Consider the following 15,885-nt stretch of genomic DNA (forward strand, 5'->3'; position numbering starts at 1 on the left):
CACATTAACACTAACAGAGACCCCAGGGCTTTAATCTCGGAGGAGCCTGACACACCTTCATTTCGCAGACAATGCAACGGCCTACTGATTGCATGATCGTTTTGCACAAGTAACCTGTATTTCTGTTGATGCAGGGACAAACACAATAGACAGCAACTTCCGAATGAAGGTCCTACGACAGTAAAATATGCACAGATATTACTACATGAACTGAGTGATGCAGTAAACGTTGGATATTAACCTGCGTTTTAAACTGCATTGTTAAAATATCTGCATAAATATTTCATGGAGATTCATTTGAATTGTGCCCTGTACTAACTTCCACAATAAACAATAAACATGGTATAGCAAGATGAGAAAAAAAACTATACATTCTATGGAAATTTTAAAATGTGGTTTAAAATTAGGTTAATGCACTGCAGCCAGTAGCCACTGTGGAGGTGAAGTGGCACGATAAGTGGTAGGCCTACAGAGTAAACCTCACAACCCTATCACACACACACAAACAGACAGTTCACACTCACACACACATCACTCACATTATTTTTTAGCTGCTGTCTTAATAGTGTGTTTGGAGTCAGAAGTGCTTTGATAGCGCTTTAGATAAGAGTGATGAAATGTGATCATTTCATTTGTTTGGGGTCAAATCGGATAGTGGGTGGCAGGACACAAATCCAGTTAAATAGCTTGTTATTTAATATTCTTAAAGGTGTCATATGATGCTTTTTTAAAGATCATTATTTTGTGCATTTGGTGTAACAAAATATGTTGACATGCTTTAATGTTCAAAAAACACTTTATTTTTCAAATACTGTACATTATTGTAGGTCCTCTATGCCCCGCCTCTCTCAAACGCTTTGTTTTCTACAAAGTCCATCCTTCCGACAAGCGCAGTCTGCTCTGATTGGCCAGCTGACCCGGTGCATTGTGATTGGCCGAACACCGCAAGCACTCGTCGGAAATGGAAAACTTGAAATCGCATCATATGACCCCTTTAATCGCCATAGTGCCGAATGGCTGTCATTGTGAAACTGTGCCGTTAGGTTCAGTTGACAAGGTTACGGTTTCTTTCGCGTGATTCTGAAGGTAAACATTGGAGTGAGCGAGAGGATGATCACACCATAAAGGCAAAAGTTTATACATACAACAACCTGGAATGGTTTTATAATCGTACCGTTTCTCACCATGCTCAAAACCGTTCGGCCTGAAGGAGGAAAAGCGCTTATTTGTGAGGAAATTCTGGTTTGTTGACTAACTAAAAAGGGTTCAACCCCAAAGTCTCTATGATATTATCTTTTAATTAGTAAATATAAATATTAAACATGTTCCATTTAAATCTGATATATAATCAGATTTACTAGCCTATATACTAGCTATATATATATTTACAGTGGGGAAAAAAAAGTATTTAGTCAGCCACCAATTGTGCAAGTTCTCCCACTTAAAAAGATGAGAGAGGCCTGTAATTTTCATCATAGGTATACCTCAACTATGAGAGACAAAATGAGAAAAAAAAATCCAGAAAATCACATTGTAGGATTTTTAAAGAATTTATTTGCAAATTATGGTGGAAAATAAGTATTTGGTCAATAACAAAATTTCATCTCAATACTTTGTTATATACCCTTTGTTGGCAATGACAGAGGTCAAACGTTTTCTGTAAGTCTTCACAAGGTTTTCACACACTGTTGCTGGTATTTTGGCCCATTCCTCCATGCAGATCTCCTCTAGAGCAGTAAGGTTTTGGGGCTGTCGCTGGGCAACACGGATTTTCAACTCCCTCCAAAGATTTTCTATGGGGTTGAGATCTGGAGACTGGCTAGGCCACTCCAGCACACACACTATATAAATCAGTCTCACACCACCATTCAACGCAGAGTATTGTATAGCATTTATCTCTCTCATAGCGATAGCTACCCTACGGAGCTATTTCTAGTTCTTAGTTCCTAGTCATAGTCTTGCCCTGCCTGCTTTCCCGTGTTCAGATTATTGCCTGTGTATTTTGTATTATCCTTTCGTCTTGCCATTCAGACTATGTTTGCACCTTGCCTGGACTATTGCTCATGTTGTCAGATTACCCCTCTTGTCAAGCCCTCTGGATATTGTTAGCCGCTGATCGACCACGTCCGTTTTGGATTACTCTTCTGTCTTGCCCTCAATATACCTGTTTGCCATTGTCTGACCCATGCCTGTTTTATGACCACGTCTCCGTCTAAAAAAAGCCTTGCATTTGGATCCGCATGCCTCTCTTCTCGTTCGCCTCATAACAGAATACTCGGCCACACAAGGATCCAGCAGCTTTTCAGAGGAACATTGGCCAGGTATGGACACAGCACGTATATTATTAACTCTTAAACAAGGCCCGCGTTCGCTGGAGAACTATATTCAAGAGTATCTAGCCATTGCCTATTACTCTGATTTACCGGACTGTTTGCTGATAGAGTTTTTTTGCGATGGCATTAATCAACCGCTGCGGCACCGCATATATGACTGAAATGGTGGCTGCACCAGAGCTTCGTCACCCCGCAACTGATCATCCAGAGTCACGTCACGTCTCAGCTGATCTTCCAGAGTCTCTCACAGAAACCTCGCTGCAGAACCTCCCAAAGTAGTGGTGTTTGTTGCTGTGGACCCCAAGGCGATGGTGCCTGCTGCAGCTTCAACAGAGGTGGCTGCACATGCTGCAGAACCTTCTGAGGCGGAAGCGCTCGGTTCAGCTCCTTGCACGATGGCGCCCAACAACGCACCTTCAGCCTGTCTTGTTACGTTCGAAGGAACCATTACTGAACTCTCCCTGTATCCTGATGGTCCTACTGTAGAACTTCCAGAGGTGGCGGCATCCGCTGCAGAACCTCCAGAGGTGTCAGTGGTATCAACTTATGAACTCTCGTCCTGTCCTGTTCCAACCAAGGAGGCCATCTATGAACTTTTTGCCTGTCCCATCACGGCTATGGAGGTGGTCTGTGATCCCTCTGCCTGTCCTGTAATGGCTATGAAGGCCGTTTGTGAACTCTCTGTCTGTCCTGTAACGGCTATGGAGGCCGTCTGTGAACTCTCTGCCTGTCCTCTTACGGCTATAGAGGCTGCTTTTGAACTTTTGTCCTGCTCTGAACCGCCCGATGAGGCCATCTCTGACCTCTCGTCCTGTTCTGAATCAGCCATGGAGGCTGGTTGTGAACTGTATGTTCGTCTAAGGGTCGCTAACGAAATTGTTTCTGAATTATCAGTCTGTCCTGTTTCCCGCAATGAGCCTGATGTTGACTCTACTGTCTGCTCCGATCCCACTGTCAATACCAATTTAGTACTGTCTATCTGCCCAGTATCAGTCCATGAGTTGTGTGTCAGTCCAGTTCCAGTCAATGCTCTTGGTTTTGAACAGTCCGTTCATTCGATCTCAACCAATGCATCCTGTGTTGAACTGTCTGCTAATCTGATTTCAGTTAACGAGTCTGATTTTATCGGTTTGTCCAGTTTCAAACTGTGAACATGTTATTTGCCCCATTAGTCCAGTCACGACCCCAGAAACCTTACCCGAGCTCTCCGATCCCACTGTCAATACCAATTTAGTACTGTCTATCTGCCCAGTATCAGTCCATGAGTTGTGTGTCAGTCCAGTTCCAGTCAATGCTCTTGGTTTTGAACAGTCCGTTCATTCGATCTCAACCAATGCATCCTGTGTTGAACTGTCTGCTAATCTGATTTCAGTTAACGAGTCTGATTTTATCGGTTTGTCCAGTTTCAAACTGTGAACATGTTATTTGCCCCATTAGTCCAGTCACGACCCCAGAAACCTTACCCGAGCTCACTGTAGGCTCTAGTAGCCTTGTCACAGCCCAAAGATCCTCCTTTGAACTCTTAGCCCTGTCTGTCATGAACTCAGAAACTATAAATGAACCATATGTCTGTCCAGTTTCAGTCAAAAAGCCTGATTATGAACTATTTGACCACTCAGTTGTCATCAGGGAAAGGGTTGAGGGACTCGTTATATTTCCTGCCTCGGTCCTTGGGGCCGTAAATGCTCTGTCTGTGTTGTCTGTCTCTTTCGGTTACAAAACCTTAATTTGGCTTTACTTCATTTGAGAGATAAACCTAATTTCTATTGTACTCAAGAGCAGAGAAAACATTTTGGAAGCACACGAGAACATATAGAAAACAGGATAAGCAGCTGAAAGCTGAAAGATTTCCTTTTTAAAGTTTTCCATGCCAGAGTGTAAATATGGCTGGCATCCGAAAAACTTAATCTTTTATCAGCCCACAGAGAGAGAGAAAGGGGGTGAGATAGAAAGAAACATAGCGAAACAAAGAGAAAGTAAGAAACATGAGTGGTGGGGGCCAGTGTGAAGATAGTGTGTGATTTTTTTTTTTTTCCATTCTGAGCAACAGAAGAATAGAAGTGCTATAACGAAACACAAAGCGTTTCCTATAGGAAACATCATTACACACACACAATCAGCACAACGAAATCCTTGCTTCATTCAATTAACATTATACAGAAGAGATGGCCAGGAAGTTTAGTGCAGCTCTTTAGTCTAAAAAAAAATCAGATTTACGACAGGGATGTAAAGTCTCACTGATGGCCCTAAAATTCACAGTGCTCATTACACACACACACGCACACACACACACACACACACACACATACAACCTCAGCTGCGTGACTGGGTCAGATGCTTCCACTCACAAGACTATATTAGAAATGTTTCAGATTACTGTCTTAGTCACACAAACAGGCTCTCTCTAATTGACTTGTGATGAAAGAAGTCACTAAGTGTAGTGCTTCCCTTGTCAGCTGTTTGGACAATAGTTTCTTTTTCTTTTCATCATAGTTTGGATTTTCAGTTTGCTTAGGCAGAAACCTGTGGAAGCAATTTGTTCATTAAACTTGTTCATTAAACACGTTGACCAATAGTGGGGCATGCTGTCACACTGTCATTAAGCTGCCAATTAGAAGCTTGTAAGCAATATTTAAAACAATTAAGAAACATGAAAGAATTTATGAAACAAACATAGCATACTAAATGATCTTCTTCTCTTTTTTTACCCAAAAAATATTGTAATTAATGAATTGCATACATTTATAACATTAAAAACACATATGACATCTTGACCCAACCTAATCAGACCTTTATGAAAAATAGGCCTTTTGTCAACGTCCTTGTGTGACAACCTGCTCTCCCTTATTACTACAGACAGCTTTAGATATTATGCAAATTAGCAATGCGCTTTAACAAATTCATGTTTATGATATACAACACCAAGACTCAAATGGATGCATGTTCATTATTACACGAAAAGAGAAAATGTGTCTTCTGTTAAGCTGACGTCTTTTTCCAATTTAGCTTAAAGTTCTCATTTGTGACACAGCTGTCCGTATTTAACATTAGCCATGGGAAGGGGAGGGAAATTCATGTTGTATGTCATGATGTTTGTGTTCTGTCCTCTAGCTATGTCAACACAGTACAATAAGTGGTTCAGTTTAACTGTGGCTAATCAGAGCAAAGATGTTTTTGCTATGCATTTTGCACACATTTAATCAACAACAAGCATATCTGCACAAAACCAGCCTCCAAACCTCCACAACAAGTATTTCCACCATGTCCTCTCCTCTCATGTTCTCATCCACCCACCTCACTGAGGCTCTGAAGCTGATACTGACCAACACTCATAGTCAAAATGGCGCCAGGGAGGTCCCACGTACTCATAGATGTTTTTGGATGGTGACTCACAAGGAAATTGGCCACAGAGTCCATGAGATTTAATCAAGAGTTCTTGTTTGTCTTCTCACTGCTGCTGCATAAAAGTTGCCATTTTACACTCAGAAAAAAAGATACAAAAGCTGTTACTGTGGCAATACCCTTTCAAAAAGGTCAACTTTGTACCTTATTTACCCCTAAAGGGTGCATATAATCACCTTAAAGGTAGTGTCTAAATGGTACATATTTGTACCTTTTGAAAGGGTACCCCCCTGGTGATAGCTTTTTTCCCCCAGAGAGTGTATGAACACGTAGGTGTGCACTCATTTAAAGGGATAGTTGAAAAAATTTAATTCTTCATTTACTCAACCTCACTTCGTTCCAAACATGTATGACTTTCTTTCTTCTGCAGAAGACAAAAGAAGATATTTTAAATAATGTTTCAATTATGATGAGTAAATGATGAAGAAATCATCAGTTTTTGGTATCCCTTTAACAGAAATAAACAGTGCACAACAAATAGTATAAAAGTTTAAAAAAAAGTTAAACATCAACGTTCATTGAGCAACTGTGTGGGGAGGGGAGCGGAAATTCTACCCTAGTGAGTCACCATCACAGTATTACATAAAGAAAGAGGTTGAATAAGGCCAGTCATCTCCACCGCCCCCTTTTTTTTCTTTTTCCCTCCCTGACTTCTCTCATTTCCATCTCTGTCTTTGTCACTGGTCCTGAAATACTAGTCCTCTTAAATGCTTTTCACATATTCTTTACTATTCATCTTCACTCACCCTTCCTTTTCCTTTATTCTCTCTATTTTCTTTATTTACTTTTTCAGCAGTGTGTAGCTAATAATAAAAACTACAACTAGCATACACCCAACAAAACACATCATCATCACGGATACAGTGATTAAGTTCACTCTTCCACAGCTATAATACAGGATAATATCTTATACTGTGCCACCTAGTGAACCAGCATTCAAAAGCAGAATGCATGCTGTTTTTGCATATTTTTTCTGTCCAGTATCTCTGGTTTCTGTCCTTATGGAGTATTTTCTGTAGTTTTGTAGTCAGAAAAAAAAATATGTTCAAAACTGTACACATGCACTGGTACAATATTTTGTTACTTGCACAGTACTAAAGTGTGGATATTAATACCTTAGAGGGATGGTGCACCTTTCTTGAAGATATCTTGAAGAAAGTTTCAGCTGTTTATGTTCATACAATGAAAGTTAATGCTCTTGCAAAATGGACTTCACAAAATAAAATACTAAAATATCATAACATGCTTCCCATTAAGCATCACAATGTCAGTTATGCAATTAATACTTTTTGTTTTTTGATGTTCCACAACATGTATGTAGATAAGGAGCTTTACATAGTTTTTCTAAAAACTATACATGACTACAATGAGCAGATGTATTGTCTCTCTGTATTACTATATCTTCTTTTGTGTTCTGCAGAAGAAAGAAAGACATCTTTGGAACAGCATAAGAGTGAGTACATTTAAGATACTAATATGCACACTTTAAGGATTGATTAAGGTACAAAGATGTATATTTGAGAGTATACTGCCCCAGTGAAAATCTTTTAGTTCCTTTTTTTTTTTTGACAGTGTGGAGAAGAGTAAAATATGATGATATTGCACCTTCAGATGCAGATTGAATCTTTATGAATCTAAAATGCTCTTGCAAAATGGACTTCACAAAATAAAATGCTAAAAATGACTGCTTTTTGCATAACTTCCTTCCCATGAAGCATTGTGGTGCATTAAAAACTCACAAACATGCAAACAGGCATTGTTTGTTGTTGTTGTTGATCTTCCACAACATTTAGTGCAGTAAGCAGCTTTACCTAGTTTTTTTTACAAACCATGCATGACTACAATAAGCAAACATATAGTCTCTATTATTGCCTTTTAGTATTGCTTAGAATACTAGACAATTACCCTGTGCTCTTAAACCATGCAGGACTGGTTATGACTGCTGGAGTGGCTCCATTATGATTTCAACACAATGTAAGGCAGTATATTCATGGAATCTTTTTCTGATTAATGACATAAATCCAGTGTGAGATTTTATTACCTAATAATGTTTTTTGCACCCTGTAGCTACAGTACATGTCAAAAATTACATTAGACCAGTTGTATAAACACAGCCTATGTTAAGACTATGTCTAAGAACTTGTCTAGCAGTTAACCAAAGGGGTAATACATTTTTTACTTTTTGGATTCAAATAAAACGTTTTTATGTAACTAACTTTAAAAAAAATGATGCAGTCATAAGGAAAATATAATGAGATAAATAAGCTGTAAGACAAATGTAAAGCAGTTTATGCAACCAGCCACAGTTGGTCAGTTCTAATCTCATCTCTGTCATTTTAGTAAAAAAAGAGTTACTGCCCACCTGTATCATACCACAGAGTTTTGCAAAAGACTATTTTCATTCAACTTGAGCAGTTTTGTATGCCAGGAAACATTCATAAACATGCATAAATGATTAGGCCTTACAAATTTTCACAATTTGAGTTTTTAACATAACCACTATTAGACATACTTTTTGTAGTATAGATTTTTTTCAGTGGCTCCATGCAGTTTCACTAAAGTGGTTCTCAGAAACACCCAACTTGCACTTCCAGTCAGGGGCAGGTCTTGACAGTGGAATTGCCCAAAGGCTCAATTCTAAGGTTTTGGCTGTTTGTGTTAGGAGCTGGTTTAACCAGCTGAGTTGCAGACTTCCCAATTGCAAGAGATGCCAAGTCCACCTGTTTCTTTTTTTGCAAACTCGATAATTAAGTAAACAAGAATTTAAATGGTAAGGGGATGAACAATAGGAGAGAGAGCAAACAGCAGAGTAAGACAAAGAAAAGTTAGCACAGGTGCGTTTGTGTGTCAAGGGTTGGAATGGTGGGAGGGGATGAATTTTTGGGTGTGGTGTTTGCATATAACACTCAATCTGTTCCTTCAGTTCTCATCTTTGGCTCTCAATTTCGTGCACTTCTTGCTTCCCTTGAACTCCAGAAACACCATGTCAGGTAAGAGACTTTTTATTTTTTTTACTGAAATGTGTTACTGGTTCAAATGAGCTATTGCATCTCACTGCTGCTGTATTCTAAGAGTTTAATGGATTAAAAAATGTGTAGATCTCCTGCGTTTTTGCAGCCTTCATTTCCTGATATTTTGAAGCCGAGTTTAGGGTGTATACATGTTAAATGTTTTTCAACTGTTAATTGATTGGTCGATATTTCTTTTATTCATTTTAAGGCTATAGCTTAAGAGTTTCTGTGTTGGGAAAACAGCAAGAAGAGGCAGTTGGTGGTGGATGAAATGATCAATAACAAAAATCGCTTTCTGCCTCTCTCTTCTGTCTTGAGGGTATGTTCAGGGTGTTGGCTATAATCCTCTTGCTCTTAAAACTGTAATTTTTTTATCCCTTCTTTTCTGAAAACTTCCACTCTTCAGACAGATAAGGTCCACTCCTTCTCCAGAGGGCTGTAACCAGTTCTGTGTGTTATATTGTTGCATGACATGACATTTAATATTTTGTACTTTTGACATCTCCACTACTAATAACATTGGATGTTGTAAACAATTGGTTTTGTTTTATTATTATTAATATTATTGTTTATGATACACCTGTTTTCTATCACACTAATTTTACAGACATCCAGAAAGCAATGGCTATGCTGATTGCAGCCTTTCACAAATACTCAGGAAAGGAGGGAGACAAAACCACCCTGGCCAAAGGCGAGCTCAAGGATCTGCTCACAGCAGAGCTGGGCGACATCTTCGGGGTGAGAGGCACTGCAAAACTGTTTAATAAACTGACCAGCTGAAATATAATTTCTCTTTTCATTATGACATTTTAATTGAAAATGCTTCATTTAAAAAGTAGGTATTAAAATTGCTCCCTTTTATAATTATAATTTTTTTTTAATTAAATAACTTTTTTTTTTTTTTAAAAAAGGTTAATTATTTTGTATAAATTCTCATAATAAATATATTGTGAGCTAATGCTGATGTAAATATGTGGTGTTTAATTCACATCACTGTACTGAACATGTGTCTGATTATGCTTTTGTGCATGTTATGTTTGTTAAAGAAATCCAATGACAAGGCAGCTGTGGACAAGATTTTTAAGGATCTGGATGCAAATGCAGATGGCACTGTGGACTTCCAGGAGTACGTCACCTTGGTCGCCTGCATCACTATGCTTTGCAATGAGTTTTTCACAAAAAAATGATCTTGTCCTTACAGAAAGGGTTTATCTGTAAAGCTGTGGTGTATCTGAAACCAAGAATAAAGGTTTTTAATGTTTTGAATTAAATCTGTATTCTTATATGCTGGTGTGAGTGTTCTTATCTGTAAATGTGTGTTTATGGTGTTTGTGGCTGCAGCTTACATACACATGAAGGTTATTTCTATAGATGTATTAGAACTATGCTTCATTTTCATATGGAAATGTTCACCTACCACTGACACACCTAGCATAATACGTACATACAATGAATTGTCAAATTACACTAAGATACAGCCAGGTGAGTTTGATCAAGGTTGGAGCTAAACTCTGCAGGAAAGTGGACCTCGAGGGCCAGAGTTGAGATTCCCAGCTTTATAAACTCCCAGAAAAAAAGGCAGAAAAGCTATTACTGGGGCGGTGCCCTTTTGAAAGGTATGAATATGCACACTTTAGATACTATTATGTACCCTTAAGGTACCAATGTGCACCCTTTAGGGGTAAATAAAGCACCTTTTGAAAATGTAACACCTCAGTGACACTTTTTGTACCTCTTTGTATAAAATTGCAGAAATGTTATGGAAGTGCCTCAATGACTCGTTTTCTTTTGTCCCAGTTCTATCCAAATTTCAGTATTAGAGTGTTTAAATTACTTGAAATGTGTTTGAAATTATTTAATAATCTATGATAAGAAGCCAAATCATGCACGATCAAAAGTATATTGTTAGGAAGATTTGATGAAGACATCGTCTTTCTGTGCACGTCGTGTAATTTCGATACGTCAATGAAGAACATCCAGCTCTCAACTCTTCATTTGGCGACTATTAAAGCAGTGGAACCCCAAGAAGCTGTGGTTTACAGGGATTTTAGAGCAGCTAAGGGGCGTTGTTAGGCACGACGAGACAGTAAATAATCAGCAATAAACTTTTTGGCTGTTGGTGTGCGGTTAGAAGCTGGTTTAGCCATCTGAGTTAAGGACTAAACAAGGACAAGGGATGTCTCTACCTCCTGCCCCTTTTTTGTGGTTTAAGCGAGTGAACAATAAGGGAAAGAGCATAGTAAGAGTAAGAGAGAGGGACATAAATGTTGGTGCGTTTGTGTTAAAGGGATAGTTCACCCAAAAATGAAAATTCTGTCATCATTTACTCACCCTCATGTCGTTCCAAACCTGTATGAGTTGCTTTCTTATGTTGAACACAAAAGAAAATATTTTGAAGATTGCTGGTAATCAAACAGTTGGTGGTTGCCATTGACTTCCATAGTGTTTTTTTCCCTACTATGGAAGTCAATGGCAACCACCAACTTTTGTGTTCAACATAAGAAAGCAAATCATACAGGTTTGGAATGACATGAGGGTGAGTAAATGATGACAGAATTTTCATGTTTGGGTGAACTATCCCTTTAAGGGTTGGGATGGTGGGAGGGGATGAATTTGGGGGCGTGACATTTCTCTGTATATAACACCCAGTCTGTTCCTTCAGTTCTTACTCGCTCGGTCCCATCTTATTTCACTTCTTGCACGCCGTGAACTCCAGAAACACCATGTCACGTAAGAGACTCCTTTATTTTTTTTACTGAATTGTTTTACTGCTTAAAATAAACTGATGCATCTCACTGCTGCGCTATAAGAGTTTGATGGGTTCAAAATGTGTAGATTGATGGCATTCTTTGAAGGGTAGTTTAGTTTATGTTATATGTTTTTCAGCCATTAATTGATTAGTAGAATAGTTTAAGAACAGTTTGTGTTGAGAAGAAAGCAGAGGCAGGAAAAGGAGGCAGTTGATGGTCGATCAAATGACCAATGCCAAAATCAAGTAGATCTCTTTCTTTCTGTCTCTCTATTCTGTTTTAATTAAAGGGTGTGTAGGGTGTTGGCCATAATCCGATTGTGTTTAAAAGTTTAGTTTTTTTTTTTTTATCCCTCCTTTTCTGAAAACTCCCACTCTTCAGACAGTTAAGGTCCACTCCTTCTCCAGAGGGCTGTAACCAGTTCTGTGTGTTATATTGTTGCTGGGCATGATATTTCATATATTGTACTTTTGACATCTCCACTACTAATGATTTTGGATGTCATAAACAATGAGTTTTGATTGTTGTTGTTGTTATTATTATTTATGATACACCTGCTTTGTACACTAATTTCACAGAAATCCAACAAGGAATGGCTATGCTGATTGCAGCCTTTCACAAATACTCAGGAAAGGAGGGAGACAAAACCACCCTGGCCAAAGGCGAGCTCAAGGATCTGCTCACAGCAGAGCTGGGCGACATCTTCGCGGTGAGAGGCACTGCAAAACTGTTTCATAAACTGACCAGTTGAAATATAATTTCTCTTTTCATTGACATTTTAATTAAAAATGCTTCATTTAAAATTAGGTATTAAAATTGCTTTCTTTATGTGTGTGTGTATATATATATATATATAAGGATTGACTATCTCTGGTTACACTTTTGTGCGTGTTGTGTTTGTTAAAGAAATCCAGTGACCAGGCAGCTCTGGACAAGATTTTTAAGGATCTGGATGCAAATGCAGATGGCACTGTGGACTTCCAGGAGTACGTCACCTTGGTCGCCTGCATCACTATGCTTTGCAATGAGTTTTTCACAAAACAATGATCTTGTCCTTACAGAAAGGGTTTATCTGTAAAGCTGTGGTGTATCTGAAACCAGAAATAAAGGTTTTTAATGTTTTGAATTAAATCTGTATTCTTACAATATGTTGGTGTGAGTGTTCTTATCTGTAAATGTGTTTGTGGCTGCAACTTACATACACATGAAGGTTATTCTTATAGATATATTAGAACTATATGCTTCAATTTCAGATGGAAAAGTTCACCACTCCTAACATAATACACATTACAGTAACTCATACTATACATGGCCTGCAGGAAACTTGAAAACAATACCAGAGTATTACCATATATATACATGAAGACAATAAACAGACGTTTGCTGACAGTTTATCTGTTAAGTTTTTCTGCTTTGCATTCTCGTGTATTTTCATAAGTATAAAGTATATTTATAATACAATGTTAAACGACTCGGCTTTTATAACAGTATAGAATAATTAATTAATAATAATTCTGCCTCCATCTGTGATAAGAAGCCACATCAGATCACAACAACTGTTGTTGTCCCTCCATTCTAATATTAAGCTAACACCAAAGTTAACCACTCATCTCTGTTCTCTATTCGATCAGTGTTTTTAACACCCATTGGTTTTTTCCCCTGGGTATTTCATATTTCCTTTGGTGTAAAAAGCATAAGGTGCCCATTTTAGTGATCAGACAAGTTGCAAATAACTACATTAATAAAAACTGCATTAATCTTACTTGGAGCTCATAAAATATAACATTTTCCAGTGAATGTCTCCATCTTGTGGTGGCCCTCATAAGGGATCTTGGAACTGTTACTTGGGCACTTAGAGCCTAAAAGAATGAACTTTTATCTGAGGTTCAAAGAATGTTCAAGTTCAAACTTAATGTCACACAATGCATTTGTTTTTATAACATTCATAAGTTTTATTTATTTTTAATTTCAGTTCACTCACTTGTAACCAAATAAAAACCCCATTGTTTTAAAGCTCATTTACAAAGAATAGTGCACAGTACCTAAATTGGTTTCCAGATTCTTATGATGGGATTGTGTTTTATATTTTAAGAAGTTTTACAAATGTGTATGCTTTACAAACACCGCAGTAAACAAACCAAAAGTGATACTATACATTACTCCGTTTTAGTAATAATGTTGATGCAATTATGTGCTGGATCATAATTATATTGTTAGGTTGAAATTTGGGGGGTGGGGCTGTCTCTCGGGGCCCTTGGAATCGTCCTAACCTCTAAGCCGTTCTTGATCCTATATTAATTTGTGACGAGAACACATAAAAATAAATCAATAAATAAAAATAATGGAGTGTGGGTGTCACCCAGTGGCTACATTTGGCTTTTTACCTGTGTTCCAAAGCACGCATGAAAACCTTTTAAGTTTGGATACAAGTTAAGCATGAGTCAAGGATTTGGGAACTGTTGGCATGTCTAGTGTGGAATACTTTTTATTATTTCTTTAAAAAATAAGCACTGAAGAAATTACTTTTAATAACATATTCGTACTTTTAATTATTATAATCTCTTGAAGCATATTCTAACTAAAATGTGTATGTTCTGTTATTAATGGAATTAATGACAGATTAATTGGAATCTATTTAAAATATGTCTCCTTTCAAAGACAAAAACTTCTATGTTCAGTAACCATGCTGGTTGCTAAATATTTCTGTCAGTCTTCTGCACTACATTTCCCATGGTGCACTGCTTTGTTGTTACGTGACAGAAGTGACTTTCAATACACGCAAATGCAGCAGTTGCTGTGTTCGAAATGCCATACTAGCATACTACTCTTACTATTTCTGCATTATTCAGTATGTATACTGTACATGCAAACTTTCTGTATGCATGGAATTCCCGGTTGACCTACTATATTTGCCAGAATATGCTAAATATAACTCAAGTAGGCTAGAAGCAGTGTTTGGAATGATTTAGCCTACTACCATACAACTCCTACAATATTGTAGTATGCAATGTGTATACCGTGAATAGTATGTGAGTTTTCTGTATGCATGGAATTCCCGGATTACCTACTACATTTGCTGAAATCTGATGAGTGCATCTGAAGGCACTGCATGGGATACTGTTTCCCACAATGCAGTGCGCGTTTCATCTTCAAACGTGTGAGTGAACTGGAGGCGGGGATAGTAATTATAAATGTAACACTTTTATATGTACATGTATGTATACATGTTACTGTAAACTACAAACTATTGCTGTGTATTTAAAAGCAATATCGTTAGTAGGACATAAATTGTACCTTAATCTCTATGGCACGTTTCCGATTAAGTCAAATGACGTCACCTTTATCTCTTTATAGCCTACAGTACAGATTGTTTCAAAGATATTAAAAATATTCCAGTAATATAATATATAAATAAAAATAATATTTCAATTATGCAGAAGGAAATTCTGCTGTAAAGCAGTTAAAGCAACGCCTGACTGCGATAAGCCTTTTGCCAAACTCATTCTTCTCCTTTTCCCATCACATATCAGATCGGAAAGGCATTTATTTTCAGTAAAAATAAAGGAAATATTTGAAAATTGTAAACAAAACGCCTCATTATTAATACGGTGTTTACTGGGTATGGTTAGTAGGGATCCATTTAATAATTCTTAATGAATATGATAATTTACACTCAGTATGTTATTGCATACTGTTTTATAATGTACTACAGTAGGCTACTGAGGTATAAATATCTGCCACCTAACTACTATTTACACTTAGCCCATTGCTAAAGAAAATACTGCTATTCTAGTGTAAACAGAATTTATCATTATTTGCACTTAGTGTAGGCTAACTAGAATAAATCGCTTTTTTTGCATATTTGTCACACTTAAAAGATTCAGATAATCAAACAAATTTTAATATTACACAAAGATAATGCAAGTAAATACAAAATGCAGTTTTTAAATGATGATTTCATTTATTAAGGGAAAAAAACTGTCCAAACCTACGTGGCCCTACATGAAAAATGAATTGCCCCCTCCTGTTAAATCATGAAAGAACTGCAATTAACCACATTATTTAGAAAGCTGAGTTAAATTTCACTAGCCACACCCAGGCCTGATTACTGCCAGACCTGTTGAATCAAGAAATCACTTAAATAGAACCTGTCTGACAAAGTGAAGCATGCTTAAAGAGCAACACATCATGCCGCTATCTAAAGAAATTCAAGAACAGATGAGAAACAAAACAGTTGACGTGTATCAGTCTGGAAAGGATTATAAAGCCATTTCTAAGGCTTTGGGACTCCAGCGAACCATGGTCAGAGCCATTATCCACAAATTGAGAAAAATTGGAACAATGGTGAACCTTCCCAGGAGTTGCCGGCCAACCAAAATTACTCCAAGA

The 15,885-nt window shown here is 37.6% G+C and overlaps 2 protein-coding genes across 2 annotated transcripts; both read left to right on the forward strand.

Moving 5' to 3' along the window:
• Positions 1-8,627: 8,627 nt before the first annotated feature.
• On the forward strand, positions 8,628-10,029 carry icn (ictacalcin). Its single transcript, XM_016267803.1, has 3 exons — positions 8,628-8,725; positions 9,354-9,484; positions 9,793-10,029. Exons 1-3 carry the CDS (start codon positions 8,719-8,721, stop codon positions 9,931-9,933), a joined length of 279 nt encoding a protein of 92 aa, XP_016123289.1. The 5' UTR covers positions 8,628-8,718; the 3' UTR covers positions 9,934-10,029.
• Positions 10,030-11,378: 1,349 nt separating this feature from the next.
• On the forward strand, positions 11,379-12,644 carry LOC107582076 (ictacalcin-like). Its single transcript, XM_016267804.1, has 3 exons — positions 11,379-11,476; positions 12,075-12,205; positions 12,403-12,644. Exons 1-3 carry the CDS (start codon positions 11,470-11,472, stop codon positions 12,541-12,543), a joined length of 279 nt encoding a protein of 92 aa, XP_016123290.1. The 5' UTR covers positions 11,379-11,469; the 3' UTR covers positions 12,544-12,644.
• Positions 12,645-15,885: the final 3,241 nt, after the last annotated feature.

This window comes from Sinocyclocheilus grahami, unplaced genomic scaffold, assembly GCF_001515645.1.
Source record: "Sinocyclocheilus grahami isolate Dianchi unplaced genomic scaffold, SAMN03320097.WGS_v1.1 scaffold40.1, whole genome shotgun sequence".
Taxonomy (NCBI): domain Eukaryota; kingdom Metazoa; phylum Chordata; class Actinopteri; order Cypriniformes; family Cyprinidae; genus Sinocyclocheilus; species Sinocyclocheilus grahami.

What these genes read in the sequence shown, in the direction of transcription:
- icn (XM_016267803.1), top strand. An exon ending in AGCTGGGCGACATCTTCGGG is followed by an intron (nt 9,485 to 9,792) that starts GTGAGAGGCACT and finishes TGTTTGTTAAAG; the next exon opens with AAATCCAATGACAAGGCAGC.
- LOC107582076 (XM_016267804.1), top strand. An exon ending in AGCTGGGCGACATCTTCGCG is followed by an intron (nt 12,206 to 12,402) that starts GTGAGAGGCACT and finishes TGTTTGTTAAAG; the next exon opens with AAATCCAGTGACCAGGCAGC.